Source organism: Emydura macquarii, unplaced genomic scaffold (genome assembly GCF_026122565.2).
Source record: "Emydura macquarii macquarii isolate MOO-44397 ecotype Brisbane River unplaced genomic scaffold, CSIRO-AGI_Emac_v2 contig_1790, whole genome shotgun sequence".
NCBI classification, from domain to species: domain Eukaryota; kingdom Metazoa; phylum Chordata; order Testudines; family Chelidae; genus Emydura; species Emydura macquarii.
Window position 1 is genome coordinate 25,257,293 of NW_027131927.1, and position 22,859 is coordinate 25,280,151.

At 43.0% G+C, this 22,859-nt stretch overlaps 1 protein-coding gene across 1 annotated transcript in view; it reads right to left on the minus strand.

Moving 5' to 3' along the window:
* The window catches only part of SNCA (synuclein alpha), a 94,191-nt gene extending 75,643 nt beyond the window's left edge, over positions 1-18,548 (minus strand). Inside the window, exons 1-3 of the mRNA XM_067557390.1 lie at positions 18,256-18,548; positions 15,592-15,737; positions 7,938-7,979 (exon numbers count right to left, since the gene is read on the minus strand). Coding sequence (XP_067413491.1) covers positions 7,938-7,979; positions 15,592-15,712 — 163 coding nt within the window. The 5' untranslated portion in view covers positions 15,713-15,737; positions 18,256-18,548. The remainder of the gene's footprint in view (positions 1-7,937; positions 7,980-15,591; positions 15,738-18,255) is intronic.
* Positions 18,549-22,859: the final 4,311 nt, after the last annotated feature.

Consider the following 22,859-nt stretch of genomic DNA (forward strand, 5'->3'; position numbering starts at 1 on the left):
TGCCATCAGTGAAGACATAGCCTTAGTGAACTAGTTTAATTCCAGTTATTAATTTTTCAGGATTTTTTATAAATATTTTCTTACTAAGGAGGGAGTTATTGTTTCTCAGCCTGTGAGCAACACTCTGAAGACCACTAGTTCTCAGAAAGAAACAGATAAAACTTTATCTATCTTTACTCTACTGTGGGGTTTAAAACCCATGTCACAAAACAAACTGAAGATACCAGAGCAAACTGCACTAGTGGCCGGCTCCATGTCTCTAGTAAGACAACAATACATTTACCCTACATATACTTCAATAGTTCTCCATTCTGCCTTGTGGAGTCTAACAGGGATCTTTCTGCTCATTCACTCCCAAGGATTATCTCCAACCAGCAGCTTGCACTGTAGTGAAATCAATCTAGAAAGCAGAATTAGGATCATGTGACTCTATACCTTAAAGATATAGGGCCAGATTTAAAAAAAGACAACTCCCATTTCATCACCTAATTGAGGGTTGGACTTTCAGAAGTGATCAGCATCTAATGTGTTGAGTTTTCTTGAAGAAAAAAAAGTCTATCTTGCCATTTATTTTGGTGTCCAAATGGTCTCTAAACTCTTTGGAAAATCTGGTCCACAAGATGTATCCACACCCACAATTTTACTAGTAAAATAATAGAAATAAAATCTAGCTGTACCCTGCAAGTGTGTACTGTTCTTTTTTTGGCCATTTTCATTTCTATCCATCAATTAGATTCCTTCCTTCAATTTCTTATGCAAAGAATTTCAGTTTCCTATATCAAATGGCTCATTCTATAGATTACTATAATCAGTTATACAACATCAGTAAAAAATAGCTGGGGGGCAAAAAAAAAAAAAAAACCCCAAATGTCCCCATTGGAAGATTTTATTAACAAGTTCAGTAAGAAAGGACAGCTTGCAGGAAATAAATGCAAATGACTTAACTCTTTGTCATACACACTGACAATGGAAGTAAAATAGACGTGGGAAGCTGAACTTCAGACTGTTACTATTTTCATATTTGTATTGCAGTAGCACCTAGGAACTCCAGCCATGAATAAGGATCACACTTGGGGAGAAAAATTCAGAGAGGAGCCAGCGAGAAATTCCAGCCAGTAGGAACAGAAGCAGCCAAAGGGACCTTGGAGATCCAGAGAACTTTCTAGAGTTCTGAGTGAACTTTCTCTGCCCTGAACTGATTAGCAGTTTGCTTTCCAGTTTATTTAGAATGGGTTAAAGAACTGTCAAAAGCAGAGCTGGTTAAAATGTTTGGAAAACATGCCTGACATTTTTTCATTTAAAAAGAATCAAAATTTTAAAGTTTTCCCTTTTTTGATGAAAGAAATTAAAAATTGAACAATTTTTAAAGGCTTTGTTGTTGGTTTTTCCCTCACTACTCTCTTTTTTGCTTCCCTCCAGTGGCAAAATGGGGATGGGGAGAGGCGAGAAAGGTGAAAAAAGTGGGTGTGGACCAAAATCCAAAAATTACAAAAAAAACCCCAAAACAATAAACAATACAATTTGATTTTTCAGCTGTGTTGATTTTTGTCAAAAAGTCAAATGTTTTCCATTAAAATTTTAATTTTCATAACAAGCACTTTTGGAAAAAAAAAAAAATGAAACACTTCGACCACCTCTAATCAAAGTCAGGAGCCTTGACAAAGACAAGAGGCCAAATTGTCAGCTGCTGTTGACCAAGATAGCCTCATTGTTTTCAATAGAACTATTAGCATAGCTGTATCAACTTCAATCGAACCATGCAGATTTACACCATTTAAAGATCTGCTCAAATATCTCTGTATCAGTGACAAAACAAGGAAAAATGCATTGAAGTTTGGGACCCCACAGATGTATTAATGCAGTCGTGATATACAATGGCTTGTACACAATGCCATTACTAAAACCATATTTCTTAGATTACATTAGTGACAACCTAAGGCAGGGGTGATTATCTACTGACTATAGTTGCTAATGTTACAGTGTATAGAGAAAGCCTTCTCCCTTGACATATGTTTTTCTTTTCCTGAAAAGGGATATATTTCTCTTCAGGAAGGATTTAGTACATGCATGCAAACAAGGAAAAGGGGCAAGGAATCTGATTGCTGACATTGATTTTAGTGATATAATAATAATGAAAAATATAATAAAGATGGGAACCAGAACAGTGGCTATAAGAGTTCACTATAGAGTATCAGGGTTAACCTGACAAAAAAGACACAATAGGTGCCATTAAAGAGATTTACTGTTTAGTGGTATAGTATAAACAGTTTGTTGTTACATGTTCCACAGGAGAAATTGTTGTGTTAGGTCCATATTTAATAGCACCCAGTGTATGTAAAGAAACAGGAAGACAAACAAACAGAAATGCACAGTGTAATTGCATTCTGCTGATTTAGAGGGAGAAGAATAAAACACAACATAAAAGAAAATGATAATGTTGAGCATTGAACCTGACGTGTGCCTGACTCCGTGCACACAAGTGAATGCTTGAGAATACCCCATCTGCCAGTTTGTCTCTTACTACCTCAGACACCATTGCCAAATCATTAGTCTGCGCTGGGATACAGAGCTCAACAATCACAAGGATGAGAGGCTGCTGAATAGCTTTCTTGGGGAAATCTGCTTTCTCCAGAGAAAAATATTCATTTGAAGTGCTTCCATCTCGAAACAAGGAGCAGAGCTGTTTTCTGCAGAACTTGAGTAAAGCATGTCACCCAAAGCACGTTCCCTCCCAGAAATACAATGTTAGTATTATACTGGGTTTGCCAAAATTGATTTTAGCTAATATTCTAGTGTAAACATTTCAGAAGTACATAAGTGAGCCTTAAATCTAGTTTTTAAAAGTGAATAAGGGTGAGTTTTCAAATGTGCTTAAACATGCTGCTAGGTACCAAGTGGGATTTTCAAAAGCACCTAAGCAGATTAGGTGTCTCCCATTGAGTCACAGAGGCACATTCTTTCACATCAGGTGCTAGAGGTGCTGAGACAGTGATCATATAAGTCCAGCAAATTGTAGTTTGTGGAGAAGATGTTAAAGTACCATGCCCCTCCTCTGCTAAAAACAGAAAGAGACAGAGAGTGTTTCCTTTCTTCTGCCTGTAAGGAGTATTGACACAATTACAGGGAAATGGGTAGCCTTTCAGCTGATGGGCTCATATTGTCTACCCCAGGCCCTCAAAGTTTCTGGAACCCATGTTGCTTATTGAAAGAAATGGTCAATTCAGAAGTCAAATTTTCCTCAAAACCCAACAATATTCCTGCTCAGGCACCAGTTATAAGAGAACTACAGGGCATTTCTATACATCACTACTAGATGCATCACAGAGTTGTCTCTTTTATTTATCCTGGGACTCTTCAGGGACCCTGACTTTGAGAAGGAAACATCCAAACCACATAGGCTTCCATTTGATATAATTTTACTATCTAGACTAAATAACAAAACAAAAGCATATATATTTGATCTGTTGATATACAGATATATATATACACATACATATATATAAACAAAGAAATCAAATTAGAATGAAGATTAATATCAAATCATCAAATTAATCTAAGCATCAGGTTGATCAAACCATATCAAATAAACCGACTTTGCTTATAAGCTCTATGTAATAATCTGGGAAGGCAGCAGCCTTGGTAAACTAACAGCCCTAGCAGTAATACAGCAACAGCACGTTTAGACAGTGAGGTGCCGTAGCACCAAATATCCATGGGCACATTGTATGGCTTTATTCTGCATGTCTTAAAAGCTCCACAGGGTTATAACTGATCTGGTGCAGCCAGGTAAATCACAGATAGCCACATGACTGCTGCCATCCATGACTGAGCAATGTCTCCACAAGCTGATCTTTAGGGCTTGATGTGCAGGGACTTTATCTGGCCATCAGGCCAAAAAGTGCCAACCAGCAGTGGCCCATTATGACTCCTCTCCAGGCCAGTTCTCAATAATATATTCCAACTGGTCATGAAATCAAACCATCTGATGCTCAGTAGTCACTGTTGACAATGCATATGATATGCCTCAAGTCTCCTGATGCTAATTGAGATGTTTGGTGTATTAGCTATTTGGCTGGACCCTGAAAGTCAAACTACTCCCTGATAAAGCTAATTTTGAGAATACAGTTCTGAAGTCACTTAAGGCAGTCTGCCCAAATTATTGGTTAAGTAATAGCCAATCTCTTCCCCTCCAGTTCGAACTCAGAGTTACATGAAACATTCTAATGCAATTCAAGAGGACACAAATTATTACATTTAATATTCAAATCACACATTTAGATGAAAATAACATGATTTATCAGGATTAATTTCCATGGACTGAATCTACAAGACACTTTATTAGCATCAGTTATACAATCATTAGCTAGAATGAAATCCAAATCTGAATTCACCAACTATCTGTGCTTTCCAAACCAGTTGTTCAGTTACCAGAGGTTCATTTCTTAAACCCAGTTTCCCCAGTTTGTACTGGATCAAGTTCTCTAGTCACTTACTCATATGAACTTTAGAACTTGTGTTCTCCAGCTTTTGTAGCAAGTTTGCTCTATTCACCGTAATTGTTTGAGCCTGTGTACAAAGTTCCTCTCCATTTCAAATTTTTAATTAACCTTCAACAACCCTCCTACATTACTGAAGTTTAACTGCCCAGAATTAAACAAAAATATTATAGAATTACTATCAGTAACCATAAGTTTTGTCCATTCAGCTTAGTGTCAGTCATTTCCTGAGCTGGGTGAGGGCCCATCATTAGTCATTTATGATGTTCTATTTTGGTTTGCCTAAATTCGTAATAATCCTTTTCTGGCCAATTTTTTTAACTGAAGCAGCATTTAGTGGAATTGGTGTCCTTATGTTTTGCATCATTGTCCAAGTTCTTTGTCTTACAAACAAAATTAAACCTCAAACCTCTCAAACATGTAATGCATCCAGCTAGAATCCCCTCTCTCATGAACATCAGGCACAGGCTGGTACTCACAGGATTCACAATTAATCATTTCTACTTTGCTATCATGAGAAGCAGCTTTCATCCCTGCTAGGCTACTGCACAGAAAGATTCCAATGCTGCAACAAATTCCATAGGGTTCACACAGTGTCTTTGGACTTTTCAAGTTCAAGTTCAGTTAATCAACATCGCCACCACTAATTTAGCTGGATGTTCATGCTGTTCATCTGGATACACCACACATCAGATATACCAATCACCACAGATCCTCTGCCAGTTCAAGTGGAGTCTCCTTTTCTTCCTTCTGTTAGCCCTTAACTGAGCTCTGGCCAGCTTAGATTGATGTCAAGCTGCAAACCTTATATCAAAGACTTGTACCAATTCCAAATGCTTCAATATGTGTCTTAAGGCTAAATTTTGCAGTTGATCACCTCAGCTTAGCTGCTAAAACACCCCCCTTGCCTATTCCTCAACCATTCATTTGGTATATGACGTTAAACAAGGCTAAATATGCCCCCTAGGAAGTTTTTCTTCAAAAATTGTAGGGTTTGTATAATTGAGCATGAATCAACTGATATTTATTTCCTCTGGACTTCTGCGTGGGGCAGTAGGAAATAGAAAAAGTCCTTGTCTCACCCCAAACTTCTTTCTTTTCTAATTCCTTATCTAAGCTATTAACTTTCACAGTGGTCTTCAGAACCTCTGAACTTCTTGCTCAGGTATTTTTCCAGGCCTTTAAGTGAATGTTTATGCTGCAGCAGGAAGCATGCCTCCGACCATGCACAGTTAGAGATGCGCTAGGTCTGCTTGAGAGGGCATGCTAAAAATAGTAGTGTGGATGTCATGGCACAGGCTAGCCACCAGTAACAAGCCCACTGTATCCCTGGGTCCATATTCAGGTGGCTATTTCATGACACCACCCATGCCACATCATCCTCACTGCTATTTTTAGAGGCTAGTGTGCATCTGTCTGCCAGGGTTGGGAGGCATGCACCCACCTGCAGTGTAAACATTCCTTGTGTCAATCATTCCAAAGAAGATAAATTGCATGAAATTCAGTGTACTATGCAGATTTTTCAAACAGGATTTAAGCTTTTAAGCTCTTAACTTCTCTGTGTGTATATCAAAGAGTTTAATTCACTTTGAACCTTACCAATTATTGCGCCATATTGCTTACTGATTTTGGACTTACCACACCTGTTACCGTCCAAATCAATTTAACTCATAGATTCACTGAATTTTTCACTGTACAGCTACTATGGCCATGTGTCTGCATGCCCCATGCAGCCTAATTTTCAAATTGTAAAGTGCTAATGTTGTTGAAATAGCCTGTGCACGTGCAAAGTACAATTTTCAAATCTTCATAACTGTGACAAATTCAAAGCAAAATTTCAGCAGAATTTTGAAAGGCACTTCTCCCAGCCGGCTTTTAGTTTCCTACTTCTGCCTGCTTCAGTGCTAGCCCTGTTTTTTCTTTTTAAAAAAAATCAATCATTTTAATAATGGAAGACATGTCATTTTCCCTTTTTCTCAGTCTCAAAAATGGCTGAACTGTTTTTGCTCAAACTTTCTAAGGAAAAATATCATCCTCAGGCAGAGCCCACTTTGGGTAAATTTCGGGCCAAAAAGCGACAGTTTTGGAAAGTTATGAGCAGTTGAAAACAGAGCAACAGAATGTAAATGTTCAGACAACTTTACTTACAGCCATTAGCTAAAGCTCCAGCTTCAGACAGATTAAAAGATCATCTGCTGTGGACAGATTCAGACAGGTGTAGTTTTAAAGATATATGAAGAAAATGGGGAAAGTATCACTTCCACTCCTCGTCATGGACACAATCCAAAGCCCCAAGAAGTCAGTGGAACTCTTTCCACTGATTTCCACAGGCTTTGGATCAGGCCCCATAAGCTCAATTCTATTGTGGCTACGTCTTCACTGACAGCGGCAAATTGATTGATTTCTCTGGATCGACTGAGCGGTCAGTGAAGACCTGCTCAGTCGATCCTGAAATTGACGTATTAAGACCACGTTCTCAAGTGGCGTAGCGCTGCATCCGCAGTGCAGTGAAGACAGCAGGCAGAACAGAAACAGAGAAGTCAACGAGAATTATGCAAGTTTTTTGCGTAGCTTGCATAACTCCAGTCGACTGCTGCCGAATCTCCGAGGTAAATGTAGACAAGCCCTGTGTCCTATTGCAGAGCAGAAGCACCCCTTCATATGTTGAAATGGTACAAAGATGGTACCGTCCTTCAGTTCCAACTCCTCTAGTGCCATGGAAGAACTGCGAACCCCATGACTCATCCAGGTTTGAGGAATGGTATGAGGAAAAGAAGGCATGGTTAGGATCAAAAAGCAGAGGTGCCACCTGTTACCCAGACCCAAGATGTATTCTCCTCTGGGGCTTAGTAGATCTGCACAAGGTGAAAACATACATCACAGCAGCTCCAGCATGGCACTGCCTCAAACAGTCCACTACTCACTGACTCTGACACTGTTTTCTACTATGTGCTTCAAATGCTTCCTACTTTCCTACAGCCTTTCCTTCCCATGTGCTCTGTACATCCCTAGTACATGAGTGACCTCCTGACCACCTGTCATTTGCTGTGTTGGTTTCAGTTCCTAATCTCCAGGTAGCATCAGCACTTTCCATTCCAGCGCCAGTCCCCCTACGCCGACTATCACCCACTTACATCACCCATAGCCCCCAAATAATCCGTCAGCATTGGTTTCAGTCCTCCTGACAGTCCTCCTGACACAAACATCCCACTTCACCCTATATCTCCCAAATACATTCCCTTTCACCCCCTCCCACATTCAACACCCAGTGCCCTTCCTCTCCCGCACTCAAGGAGAAACAGACTTGCCTAGACGAACAGGGCTGTCAGTCTCTATGGGTGGAGGCTGTGCAAAGACAAAGAACCCATTTAACAGATGGATGGCTGATTTATCATAGATTTAAATAAGACGACAGTTGAAATAATATACTTGTGTGCTTACCTGTTGTGACACCATGAACAACTCCCTCCCTGGTCCTGGAACCTAAACAAAGCAAAATAATTTTACAATGAAATTGTTGTTAGCATTTTCAATACCTGTTTATAAATACTGGTACAAATGAGTGGGTGATGGGAAAGCAGGAAACATGGCACATCTAGATTTTAATAAATTGAGATAGTGTCTCATAAGAAGTTTAAAATTCATTAAAATTGGGCTTGATATAAGCAATGGTGCAAGGACTGAAGGTCGACTGGAGAACCTCAATAAAGGGTGAAATAACTGGCCATGTTTTGAGTAGTGGAGAGGTGGACAGCCAAGCACTGGAAACATCCATGTTAGGTCTGGCTTGATTTATCAACTTCATGAAAGCTCTAGTAAACAGTATGTTAAATAAGCTCCCAATCCTTCAAAGACTTTTGGACATGAATAAACTCGCTTATGTGAGCAGTTCCACTAATGTCCCACATACATGAAGTTACTCATGTGTGTAAGGGTCAGGACCCAGATTTGCAGCTGCGATTTATAACTCAATCCTGCAGACTTTATTCTGGTCTTAATATAGGGGGAACTGCAAAGAGGGAGGACATAAAAATGATATAAAAGTGCCTAGAGGTAATAGAAACATGGTCATGAAATTCATTTTGGAAAAATGCAAGCTAATATTTATGTGGGAAGTAATCTGAAACAAATATTTTAATGAAAGTGGAATCTGGAAAGCAGCTACACTGAAATATGCCTAGAGATAATAGTGAGCAGTAATGGATATAGTATTGGACATGAGTGTGCAGTGTGATGAGGTAACCACAAAGACCAAACCAATTTTGGAATTCATGATACCTTTGCACATGCCAATTTAGGGAAAAATTCTGCACTGGAAAGGAAATGGGCTCTGTTTCCATTGGAGTCAATGGTAAAGCTCCTATTCACTTCAGAGGGAGCAGAAATAAACCAACAGATAGTACTTTTGAAAATCCCACCCTCAATGTCTTTTTTCCATTCCAGACTTCCGGTTCTCTGATTCTATAACTGAAGTTATATCTACACTGACGGCGGCAAAGTCATCGCCATCAGATCGACTTCTCTGGATCGACTGAGCGGTCAGTGAAGACCCGCTCAGTTGATCCAGAAATTGACATATTAAGACCACCTTCTCAAGTGGCGTAGAGCTGCGTCAATTGGAACCATGTTCCTGTTGGCACAGTGCATTGAAGTCGGCATGCAGAACAGAAGCACAGAAATCGATGGGAGTTATGCAAGTTTTTTTCATAGCTTGCGTAACTCCAGTCGACTGCCGCCGAATCTCCGAGGTAAGTATAGACTACCCCTTAGCTACATCTTAAGGGGATTAAGCCCATCTCTGGCCTACCGTGCTTAGCAATTTACAGTGCAGAGAAGTGGTATGTGATATATACCATGGAAGCCAAAGTAACAGTTTTACAATACCATTGGACTAGATCTTCGAGGGCCAGTGCTGATCTCTAAATTTAAAAAGCACGATTATATAAGAAAATGTTTTTCCAAGGAGTTAGTATTTAGAAATTTCTAGCTATGCTATTTTATTAATTTGGGTAATTTTTCTGTATTATTCTATTCAACACACGCACACACCATTTTATGTAGAGGGCTTCTCAACAGTGTGCATGTGCATGTGTCTTTAAATCTGTGGTAGGAAGACAAGCAAGAGTGTCTGTGGAAAATTCTAGGTAGAAGCCGTAGTGATGTTTAACTGTTCAACTGGGGTGGAAGGAGCAAAAAATCCTCACAGAGGAACTCTGCACAGCAGATATCTCCAGAGAGGAATATACATCTTGATTCTTACCTCGCTTACGCTGGCGTTACACAGGTATAACTCCATTGAATTCAGTGGAATTAGTCCTGATTTACACTATAAGTGAGATAAGAATCAGGTCTATGGAGAGTAGGGAGTGGGCCTCTTGGCCACGTGAGAGTTTGGCCAGTGGATCCAGCCAAATCACAGATTCTCATAAGCAAATTCATACTGGGCAGTAGATAGCAGCCATCTAGCTACTCAGCTCTCCTAGCTTCACGCTTTATGTTGGTATCTCACTTGTGCTGTGTTGTAACACAGCTTCCTTTTTACTTAGGCTTTGCTCAGGGTCAGAATAGGGTCCTGTAAGGACAGCAGCCAGATTCTGTGGGACAAATTCTGGCTGGAGAGGCCCATAGGCTCACCTAAGTAAAGTTGCAGCCAGTAGTGGGAGCATATGATGGAAAGTGGTTGTCTTTATTCTGGCCACGCCAAAACATCATAGGAAGGCTGCTCCTCATATCCTGCATGACAGGAGCTGTGGAAGGGTGATACAGGACATGAACTAGGGTGACCAGATAGCAAGTATGAAAAATTGGGACGGGGATGGGGGGTAATAGGCGCCTATATAAGAAAAAGTCCAACATATCAGGACTGTCCCTATAAAATTGGGACATCTGGTCACCCTAGCACGAACTAGTGGTCAAGAAACATGGTCTGCATATACACACTGACTCAGCAATGGCCCCTCTGCACAGATTACACAATACAGGCTGAATAGTGGCACACACTACCACTACCTTTCCTGTGTACACTGTACATGTGCCCACACAGGGAGGAGGGCAGTGGACTTTACTCCTGTTTTCAGGCTCCAGCCAGAATTTGGACCTTTGGGTGAAAAAAAAATCAAGAAATAATAACTACCACCCTCCATTGCCATTTCTGTAGTATTTGTCAGTACTATTAACGTAAGTAGTTATTCTGTGCATTGGCTATGGGGCCCAATCCTGCAAGGCACAAATTGCTTGACAGGTGCTGAGCATTCTCCACACTCCAACGAATCAGGGCCTCATTCAGACACAGGGCGGGCTAAAGCCCTTCCTGCAGCGGCAATGCACCACTTTAAGCAACAGTTGATTGGGAACAGGGAAGCATGACCTAACTTGGGAGAGGGAGATAAGGGGAGAGATTATTGCCCAAGAAAATTCATGAACTTCTGAGTGTTCCCATGGGGAACTGTTTCCACAAGAACTTTAGCAGGGATTAAAACTGGAATATCTTTGCTATCCCACAAGCTTTTCTACTGCCAAAGAAAAACAACAAATGTCTTGAGAGAAGGCTGCAGCCGAGGTATCTGTATGAATCGAAACAGTTTGGGGAAGGTACGGATTAGTACCAGGTCAGATCAAATCTACACAGATATGAACACCAGAGCTTGGGTAAACTGGAGCCAGGAGAGCTGACAGGGAAGGGATTTTAGCTACCAGAGACTGAGCTACCCAGACCCCGTGTAAATTAAATTGCAGAGGCGGGGCCACTTTGTCCTACACAAAAGCCACACACCATCAGAGAATTGGGGTAGCAAAGCTTCACTCTGCCCATCCCATCTCCTGACAAGCCCCATCCCCTTTCCCTGAGATAGTGAGTTTGAGCCAAAATTAGCAAACTGCAACCCCTGAATCAGAGCATCACATCTATACTCAGAGGCAGATTAAAATACTTCTCTCTTAGTACCACACTCCTCAAACTGTCTCACTGAAATTAAAGAGTACTGTATTGTTCAATGTGTATAAGGAGGTCATCATCTAACCCTTATTCACTTAAGTGAAATTGGCATAAAGATAAACATGAGTAAGTCATCCATGTTTAAGGTTCCTAAACGTGTAAGTGCTAAGCAGCTATAACTTCTAATGAAGACAATGGGACTCTAATTTGAACAATCTGTCACCCAGCAAGTCAGTGGCAAAGCAGAAACCAGAACCCAGGGTTCCTGAATCCCAGTTCCCTTCTCTTAATAACCACTAATCACATAGTTCCTTTGTGTGTTATACATTAACTATGAAGACCTGATGCTTAGCTGCCATGAATCAGTGTAGCTCCATTGATTTCACTGGACCTATGCTGATACACACAAGTGGAAACTCTGAACACAGAGTGAAAGAAAGAAGCTCACTCAGGGCCTAATCCAAAACCCATTCAGAAGGGCTTTCCAATGACTGCAATGGACACTGGATCAGGTACTAAGGAAAGAGGAAAGAAACAATGGCAGAGGAGAACGGGATTCAGGATGAAGATAAACAGAATAAAATCCAAACTTTCCCAAGTCCTCTGTAGCCTCCTTGCCCATAGACAGAAATGTTTCTTTGTGCCTAGAAGATTAAATCATTACCATGACTCCATTCTTCCCAGATAATGGCTATTTTTCCATGGGATTCTCTTACCAACTTTTTTGTACTAGATTGTTTTTACTATGCTTTGAATAGTAGCAGTAGCAGTAATTTGGACAGAAAGATCTTAGCTTCTCATTAATCTACCCCCAAGAACTGATGGCAAAGAGTCATTGACAAGCTGACTACTGAGATGTAAAAAATACTATCAAGGCCTTCTGAACTCTGATCTCAATAGGGCCTTTTCAGGAAGATGTCAACCAATAGCACTGCAGAACCTACTTGTAATGTACTCAGTTATAGTTTCAACTCTGTACACAGTGATAGAGAGTGAAAATCCTCATTTGCTTCAATGCAATTCACTCCATTATAAATGAGTTCCATTGTACTAATCCTTTATGAATTTAGCCATTATCTTCCTCCTCTTCTGCTCCAGCTGCGCAGGAGAAAAGATAAGTTACCACTACCCTGTGCTGGGGAGGTAAAAAGAGGAATTCCTGGCTTCTCTTCTTACATCAGGGCATGAAGGAAAATCAGGCCAACCCCTAGATCAGCTGACATTTTTAACTACAATTCCAGTTAGGGAAGATGAACTTCTAGAGGCTGTACATATTAGCTGTCATCACTCCTGGAGCGAAGGAGAGAGTGGATCTTTTGCCTAGTAGCCCTTTTCCTGTTACAGTGAAACTACATATGTTTGTTTCCTTTATGAAAGAAATCAGTTCACTGTGGATCACTCCTGCACTATTCTTAATTATTATTAGCATACAGACCCTACCCCAAACAGCTCACAATCTAAGCATATTGAAGACAATGGGAATTTTGCAACTGACTTCATTGGAAGCAAGACTGAGTGCCAGCATTCCTAATATCATAGCAAATGAAAAAGTCATGGAGATTAACTCAGCATACACTTTGAGCATAACAAATAAAAAGAAATAATGAAAAGACTATCATGATCTACAAGAAAATAAAACACATACCACTGAAAACTAATAATATAAAATGAAAGAGTGAAAGGTATTCTGATAATTGTGAAAAAATGCCTAGATACATTGAAACATATATTGATTTTAAAATTAGTTTTAAAAATTACTGCTTTCTGTGTTAACCAGGGAATGAAATTTGCTATGGCTTAACTGGAAAAGAATGTTCAAGATGAGCTAAAATGTGTAGTCCAATATATCTGGAGCAGAAATAATTTGTTACAAACTAATGTTAACCTGGTAAGATATTGTGATTCATGAAAAGAAAACAAGGAGTGTGTGGCAACCCCAATAGTCCCATATCAAGGAATTGATTCAGTTTTCAACCATTTTCAAATCTTCTGAAATCTGTGCGCATCTCTCTAGGTACACACAGCATCTTTATCAGTATTTACATATAAAACCATGAAAAAAACAGAAAGGATATACTGAAAAGAATGTATTATTTCATTCACATTTTTCCATGACCTAATTTAACTTAGACAGGAGGAAGCAGAGGCATATGTTTATTTAAACTAACCAACCATTTACTCCTGCATTTTACAGGTTCTTTCCTATGAATTTTTCATCACAGCCTTTGGAAGACACAGTTCTCTAGAGCTTGAAACCTGCTAAGCAAAGAGAATGATCCTGTGGTTAAAGCGTAGGACTGGAATTTGAGATATGAATTCTATGCCTAGCTCTGCACAGGCTCCCTATGTGATATGGGCAAGTCATTTAACCTCTCCTTGTCTCAGTTTTCCCATTTGTAAAGTGGATATAATAATTCCACTTCCTCACAGAGTTGCTGTGGGCATTCCTTCATAATCCATGAAGGAAAGTGCTATGGGCCTTCAATGTAACAAGTATCCATTAGAGGAAACTCAGTCAAGGGAGGTGAGGGAATGAAATGCTTGTACACAGAATGTTCAATATCAGAAATCTTTATTTAACATCATGAAAAACATAATTACATTCCCTTCCAGCTACTGAATCCTCTTTGCTTTATACAGGAACAGGAAGCATAACGTTGGCTCAGTCTCCAAATTAACTGACTTTTTCTTCAAAAAAACTTCCTTAACATCCACATATTCAGTAGCATTCGGGTTATAAAGCCACATGTCATTCTGTCTTTGTATACCGTTCTTTACTGTACCAGCCAGTGTGCCCTAAACCTGTTAGGGCTCTTGGACAGCGAGCCAGTTATTTTTTGGCACGTATCTTTTATTGTACAGATCTCCTATGGTATGCAACTATCTATGATATAGCTGAGGTTAGTCCTGCTTTGAGCAGGGGGTTGGACTAGATGACCTCCTGAGGTCCCTTCCAACTCTAATATTCTATATTCTATGCTTTTGGCACCATGCTCAAATAATGGGTAGCTATCACAATGCAATGATATTGTAGGAATAAAATTGTAATTGTAACCCTGTAGATTAATTCATAGCTTTCAATTCATACCCTTATTTGTGTCAACCTCTATATGGTTATTATTGATATCATGTAACATTTGAACTTCTCTCAGTCATACTCCATATTGTGAATGTAAAACCCCATTTTGACCTATGTACTCCATCTTGTGTAAAAACCCCATTTTGACCCTATGTACTCCATCTTGTGTCAAACCCTTTCTAAACCTTTAGATGAATAAGATAGTTATCTGAACAAGGTATGAATGGAGGGTGTATGTGTGTGTGAGTCAGACCCAAACTGCCAGCTTGTCTTGATGAAGTTGTCCTGATGAAGTGTGAAGTCCATCCTAGGCTGAAGAGTGTGAACATAGCCCCAAAAATCAAAGAAGGATCCACCCCAGAAAAACTTAATCAAACTTAATCAAGACATCAAAGAACAAGCTGAAAGTCACGTCTGCTATTGTATCAGCAATCAAGGGTCACAGAGAAGCGACGTGACACAGCAGAACTGAAAAACCTATAAAAGACTGGGTGAGATTTCAAGGCTTTGGGGGAAAAACAGCGTTCTACACATCATCTAAAGAAGAGCGTCGGTGCGCGCCCGACAAGGACCCTGCTCTCCTCGTGCCCAGCTTCCCTGGCCAGGTAGCTGCCACGAGCCACGAATTCCAGCAACGAACCCTAGCTACGATCTCAAGCCACAATCAGGACTGGTAGCTATATATAACTATAGAACGCTTTCTGGTATGTTTGGGCGCGTGAATGTGTGTGTGTGTGTGTGTGTGTGTGTGTGTATGTGTAGGTTTAAGTTAGTTATTACTTTAGTTTCTGTCAATAAATGCGGCATACTGCCTTTTCCCCTTGAAAAAGTCCCGAGTGCTTAATTTTGCACAACAATATACCAATGGATCTAGCAAGAATAATTATCCAGCTTTACAGAGGTTTTACTTCCAGGCTCATGGTTCGATTCTGATCTCATTTCCATTGCTGTGTAACTTTATTATTGAGTTACTCCATATTTACAGCAAGGTAACTCTGAATCCTAGTCTTTTCATTGACCATGCAGATAAGCAAACAGAAGCAAACACATTAATAGCAATTGGTTTTCTGTAGCCCACCTACCCACATAGAGAACGCCCTCTTTCGTCTTTCCTGCTGCTTCTGCCACACCCTGTTTGGTTTTTTCTGCTGCTGCCACGACTCCCTCTTTAGCTTTGGAAAGCCCTTTCATGAATACATCCATGGCTAAAGATTTTCTTTATGCAGCACTAGGGGAAAAAAGCAAGACAAACACTTTGAATAGGATAATATTTTTATGAAGGGAAGACTGTTCAAACTCTAACTGAAACCATATTTCTGTCAATCATCTATACCCACGTATTATCTATTTACACACCATACATATCTGTATCTGTCCATAGAAGTATTCAGTATTTCATGCAGAATAAAAGCGGTTCAACAAGTGGGTACAACAATATGTGCAATTCTCTGAACAGCCTTAATATTTTCAGTTTTCTTACATACACATAAACAACTTTAACAGTGTTACAGACACATATCAGGTTTATGCAGTCCTCTCACAAACCAAGCAGGACAAGCTGAGCCTTTTTTTAAAAAAAATGCCATATAAATGAAGATACTACAATTCACTGTAGGTAATAATCCATTTGTGACAGGGAGCTGCACGGGTTGATTTCACAGGTTTTTTCTATATCCTTTAACTCTTGACTAAGACAATTCCCACTGAAGTGAATGGGAGTTTTGTTCCAAGGACTGCAGGATTTAGCCCTTTGGTTAGATGATATTCCATATCTCCTCACTCAGAGCCACCAGGCTGGTTAAAAATACTCCATCAACTTAAAACAAAACAAACAAACAAAATCACAATTCGGTCTGAAAATTGTTTACCTACTATTGTTACAAGTAAACCTTATTATAAACCCTATTACAATTAAAACTATATTATAGTTATATAGTGATAATGAGCCTATAGTGATAGTGGTCCTTTCCAACCTTAGAATCTATGAACTGCAAGAGATTAGAGAGAAAAAAATCTATTTTCCTATATGCCTACTTACTGCATTAGATAGCATTTTGCTATTGTCAGTTTTACTCTTTCCCTGTATAGTCAGTTTCCACTGTTATTTGTGTGGATGTTTCTGGTGCCGACAGGGATGAAAAAGTCATTTATAATAATTTTTTTTAATAAAAGCAAAATGTGATTGTAAAGCCCAACATTGGCAGGTGGTTTAGGGGCAGGTGTGGGACCAGGAACTTCATTTAAGTCCTTTTTTTTTTTTAAATGGCAGTGTCCCTTTAACAAATTAACTCTTGATGATCATTTATTTCTCTATCCACATATTGGTGCCTGTACCTCCCTTTTTCTTGCGATGCGGAGTAGGAGGAATGGGGTATCTAAACAAACATCTGGGCTGCACATCCACTACCCCAGCTTGGTCTTGTGAGCTTTTAAATGAGAAATTTAAACAAAAAATAGGGGCGAGGTTTGTGTCTCATTAAAACACCCTGCCAGATCTGTCACCCTTCCCATAGAAAGAGAACAGCTTTTACATTGCTTGAAATAGGAATCTATCCAGACTGCTGCCGCTGACTGGTCACTGTGTCCTAGCGGCAATCGCACGGCCACACCCCAGCAGAGAGAGGAGGGACGAGACATCTCTCGCTGCACGTGTCCCATGGCCGTTCAGAGGAGAATGTCTTCAATCCCTTATTCCCCCGGCTTCCCAGCGCTGCGCTCTTCGCCCAGCACAGCTGCCTCCCTATTGAAGATGCTGGAGGAGCGGAGGGGGGCTGTGCAGATGGCGAAAAAGAAGTTTGGCGGACACAGGCGGGGTGTGCGGGAGAAGGGAGCGTCCTGCTGGAATCCGGGGCAAAGCGCCGCCTCGGGCCAGCGGCCCCGCTGAGCGAGCCCACAAGCCAGGGGAGGAGCGGGCACGTCCCGCCCTGCACTGCCCCTTAGGCCGAGGGAACGGCCTCTCCCCGCGTTACACACTCACCTGAGGGACAGGCACATACAGCCCCGGGCACAGAGAGACAGAACAGGTGCCATGCTCCTCCGGGCACATACAGCCCCGGGCACACAGAGACAGGGCAGGTGCATGCTCCTTCGGGCACATACAGCCCCAGGCACACAGAGACAGGGCAGGTGCCATGCTCCTCCGGGCACATACAGCCCCGGGCACACAGAGACAGGGCAGGTGCATGCTCCTTCGGGCACACAGAGGAGACAGGGCAGGTGCATGCTCCTCCGGGCACATACAGCCCCGGGCACACACAGAGAGACAGGGCAGGTGCCATGCTCCTCCTCCGGGCACACACAGAGAGACACACATGCTCCTCCGGGCACATACACACACACAGAGACAGGGCAGGTGCCATGCTCCTCCGGGCACATACAGCCCCGGGCACACAGAGACAGGGCAGGTGCATGCTCCTCCGGGCACATACAGCCCCAGCCTCCTGTCTCTCTTGCAGGCTGGTCTATGTGGGTGCCTCTCTCCCCTCCACCACCAAATGATCCTCGGCAGGGAGAGGCACCTACAAATCCGCCCAACACAGGAGAAGCCCCAAATCCACGTTGAAACCAGCGGTTCTTTCCACCCCACTTCCCCCGGCCCCGCCGCCCCCCCGCCCGCCGGCCGGGAAGGGCGCGCACAGCCTTCTTCGCCCCGGGGAAAGGCACCCTGGAGCATCCGCACTCACACACCGGCGCGCTCCATCCCCGGCCGGCGGGGGAAGCAGCCCCGCCCTGGCCAGGTTACTTACCGCGGGGGTCTTGAATCTGCAAATGGGTTTAACCTGTTAACAAAAGGCTGGGAGCGGGTGGAGAGCGGAGAGTCCCCCGGGGAGCGGCCCCCCTTTCAGTACATCCCCGGCAGAGGAGGCGGAGGAGATGCAGAGAGCGAGTCGTCCAGCATCCAATGCAGCCAGGTCCCAGCTCCAGAGGCAGAGAGGGAGGAGAAGAGGAGGAGGAGAGAAGCGACGAGGAGGATAGTGGGGGAGGGATGCTGAACCACTTTCAACGTGTGCAACAAGCCCCTCTCCTCCCCCTCCCCGAAGCCTTCTCCGTAGCGCCTCCTGCGTGGCTAGCCCGACCCAATACTCCTCTGCCCACCCCCTCCTTAGCATGAAGATGGGGCGAGTTGGGGAGCGAAGAGAGGGACAGCTCTATGGCTTCAGCACCCGCACTCCTGGCGACTGTTAATGGGATTGGCAGTGGAGAGCATCGTCCGCACCGCTATTTTTATCCCGAGTTTGTCTACAGGCCTGACAGGCTGGCTCCTGGAGTCTTGTTCCTTGCTAGAGACTGGGGGGAAATAATGTTTCATGCCGCCCTCACTGCTGGGGTTTCCAAGGGCCTGGCCTGATGCAGACGATGATTAACTCCCCCTCCACCACCACCCCGCCATTCATTAACAAAAATAAAGCTGGATACATAACAAATCCATGGCGGTGGGTGCATTTTTATTTAAATTAGTACACATTAAGACCATGCTAGACAGCAAGAGATAAAAGGAAAGCCGGATCCTACTGATCTTCAGCACCAAGCCCCCACATGTGATCATGAAAAATAAAGTAAAAATTTCAAAAGTGCCCAAGGGCTAGATTTTCAAAGGCATTTTGGCACCTACAGATGGAGGCAGGCCACTGGTGGTGTTTTCAAAAGTTTATAGAGTTGGAAGTTAAGCAGTTTTCAATGCCTCTCTGCATTTTTAAGCACCTAAATACCTTTGAAAAACTGGCCCTACGTTACTTCGGCACCTAAATCCCATTGACTTTCTATGGGAGTTAAACTTCTGAGTGCCTAATTCATTTTTGAAAATAAGTCACTTAAACACATTGGAATTTTTTACTGGAGGTCTACTTGTTCCTGCTGCACTCGCCCCCACCCCCAACAAAAAAAATCTATATCCCAAAACATAGATGCTGCAAAAACCTAGATCTGGCACCTTCGTCCTACCAGAGTCTTCCACTCTTTGGCCTTCAAGGTATTCTTTACCCCCCAATTATATGGCCTAAATAGAAAATAAGACAACGCTTCTTCCACACCAAAAAATCCAGGGCCTGGTGCACTGGACTGGGGTGCATCAGGGGCCATTTTTGCAGTGAAGTGGGAGTAATCAGATTTCTCTAATTTGATAATATAGTTTGGGCACAGGAAGCCAAAAGTCATCAGGATCCCACAAGAGACAGCTTTTCTCTTATACTATTGCATCACCTAGACTGGAGCAAGGGCGAGGGAGATAATAGGGTGAAGGTGGAGAAGAGGCAGAGAGTTAGACTTCAGGAAGTATCACACTTTCCTTTCCATCCAGCACAGATGCTCAGGGCTGAGATGTCTTTGGCCCTGAAATAACACCAGGTTTTTTTCCCCCAACCTCACCCCCCAACCATGCTGGCAGGAGGCTTGCACTTTCTAGATCATGAGTGAACTTTTAATGCCACTGTATAGCCTCATAAACTTTCATTTGGTTCACACTCCTACTGGCTTCAAATCTGCCAGTTGTTCAGAAACCCAATTAATTGCTTTCTCAAAGAAGAGACTGACTGAGAATACAAATCTCTTCCCTTATGTAACACTGCCCTCAAGAAGAGCTTTTTCCTCCCCTCTTCCTCCTAACAATAACTGTGTTACATAAAGGTGTTTCATCTCATTCATCAAGTGCTGTACAATTATGCTTGAAAGGGAGGGCGTCTTGTGGGGGATTCTAGGCCCTCCCTCCCACTGCTGGGGAGAGAGGACCATAGTTGTAATTTGTCAAACATTGGAAGGGATGTGTCAAGGTGTAAGAATTTCTGTTGTTTTATTGCAAGAGTGGGGTAGTGGGATCCTGATGATTAGATTCCAACTTTTTATATCATTTAAGCCTAGAGAAAAGCCTCAAGGAATCAAAACAAGCAGTTTTATTTCCTAGTAGTTATTGAAGAGAAAAGAAAGTACATCCACTGGAATAAAAACATAATCTAATAGGGTTTTGATGATCATATGTCCCAGTTCTTTCAGGATAATTTTACATTTGTGTCAGCAGTGACACACTGAGTTTAGAAAACACCCTCACCAAGTCTTTGAAATCAATGGGATTTTTGCACCTAGTTGCATCTTTATTGTGCCTAAATTAAAATGAATCGGATGTAGGTTCTGAAGTCCCCTTTGAAAGGATTCTACCAATGGACATAAGCATTTTAAAAGATTAATTTCCCAGCACACAGGATTTACATGTGCCATGCACTCCCTCATCTAAACCCCAGATTAATGTGTTGTTCAATTGTGTCATATGACTATGTTGTATTATGGCAATGATGTGCTGCTATCAGCATTATGTATATACACCACATAAAGATATTGTGGCGAGGGTGGCCTGTTCTGCCCTCCCATGGGTCCTGCTTTCTTTACAGCTACGCTGGTGGTATGGCCGGGTGGGAGCAGGGGGGGGCCCGGTCCTGCCCTCTGCCCTGGGCCCTGACCCAGGGACCCTGTGAGGAGTAGCCTCAAACTGCTTAGTCCGTGAGCTACTACCTTCCCTGGGTCACCTGTCCTTGGCCCCACTGCTCATGGTCCCCCTCCTGGAACTGAGGCGAGGGTCCTCCTTCAGGCCTCTGTGCCTATGATCCCTGGCTGTGCCCAGATGGGTTTCCCCTTGACTCTTGTACCTTCTGGGTTGTGGTAGCAACAGCAACCGCTCCAAGCACTGTAGCTACTCCACTCCTTCTCTTAAATCCCTTTCAGCTACCCCCATCAGCCTGACAGGGAGGCTTTTAACTGCTAGGGCAAGCTCCTTAAATTGGCCTCAGCTGGCCTAACTGCCTGAAGTAACCCCAGCTGAATCACCCAGGGAACAAAGATTTGTTGATCCTGGGGCTAATATATATACCCTCCAATACTCTCCTGTAGCCATCAGGTCTGGCCCTGTCACACATCCTCCTCCCCTGCTCAATCCCACCAGGTGGGGCAACTTGGGACAGCATGCAGTGCACCTGGGACAAGCCATCCGCATTTCCATGGAGACTTCCAACCTTGTATTGTATTGTATTGTGAATCGGAAGGGTTGGAGGGACAAAAACCACCTAGTCACCTGTGCATTTTTCTCCCTGTTCTGTTGCATCCACTGGAGGAGCGCATGATCAGTCACGAGGGTAAAGTGGAGTCTCAACAGGTAATAACGGGCTCAATCACTTCATAGGGCCCCTGCCACTTGACCAGTAGCTTACTCTCGGCGGTGGGTACCAGTATCATCACCTGGTCTCCTGACTGAAATCATCGAACCACTGCTTGGTGGTTATAGTGGACCTGCTGGGCCCCCTGGGCTGTCTCTAAATGTTCCCATACAATGGGGGTGACTCAGGCTATCTGGTCCCTCATCTGAAGCACATGGTCAATTACATTTCACCCTGGGGCGGGCTCCCCCTCCCAAATTTCCCTGGTGAGTTCCTTAGGGACGCCACTCCCGGGGTATCCTGGATGTCAAATGGGGAGAACCCTGTGGAGGCCTGGGGAATCTCCTGGATGGCGAACATGAGATATGGCAGCAAGGCATCCCAGTCCTTCCCCTCTCGACTCACCACCTTCTTTATCATGGCCTTGAGAGTCCTATTGAACCTTTCCACAAGGCCGTCTGTCTGAGAGCGGTAAATGGAAGTTCGTAGGGTCTGTACCTGTAGCAGAGTGCATAAGTCCTTCATCAGTTTGGAGATAAACAGGGTCCCCTGGTCCATCAATATTTCCTTGGGTAGCCCCACCCAGGCAAAAATCTTCACCAACTCAGTCGCAATCACCTTAGAGGTAGTATTCCGCAGGGGAACGGTTTCCGGATACCTGGTGGCATAGTCGAGGACGGCGAGTATGTATTGGTGCCCCTGGGTTGTCTTTTCCAAGGGACCCACTAGATCCATGGCAATCTGTTCGAACAGGATTTCGATGATGGGGAGGGGTACTAAAGGGGCCCTGAAGTGGAGCTGGGGGCTGTGTAGCTGGCACTTGAGGCAGCTTGCACAATAGCACCAAACCTCTTCGTGTACACCTGGCCAAAATAACCTTTTCAGGATCCAGGCCAGGGTTTTTTCTATGCCTAAGTGTCCACCAAAGAGGTGGCTGTGGGCCAAGGTCAGCACAGCCCTTTGGTGCTTCCAGGGCACCAGGAGCTGTGGCACCCTTTCTCTGTTTACCTCCATGACCCGATACAGCAAGTCCCTCCTCATCATGAAATATGGCCCCAGACCCCGAGTTTTTCCCTCTACAGTCACTCCATCTATCTCTGCCACTTCCACTCGAGCATTGGCATATCTTGGGTCCTCGGCCTGATCTCGGCCGAAGTTCTCTTGTACCATGCTTAGTTGTCCAAGCTCCGGTAGGCTTGTCCCCACCCTTTCCT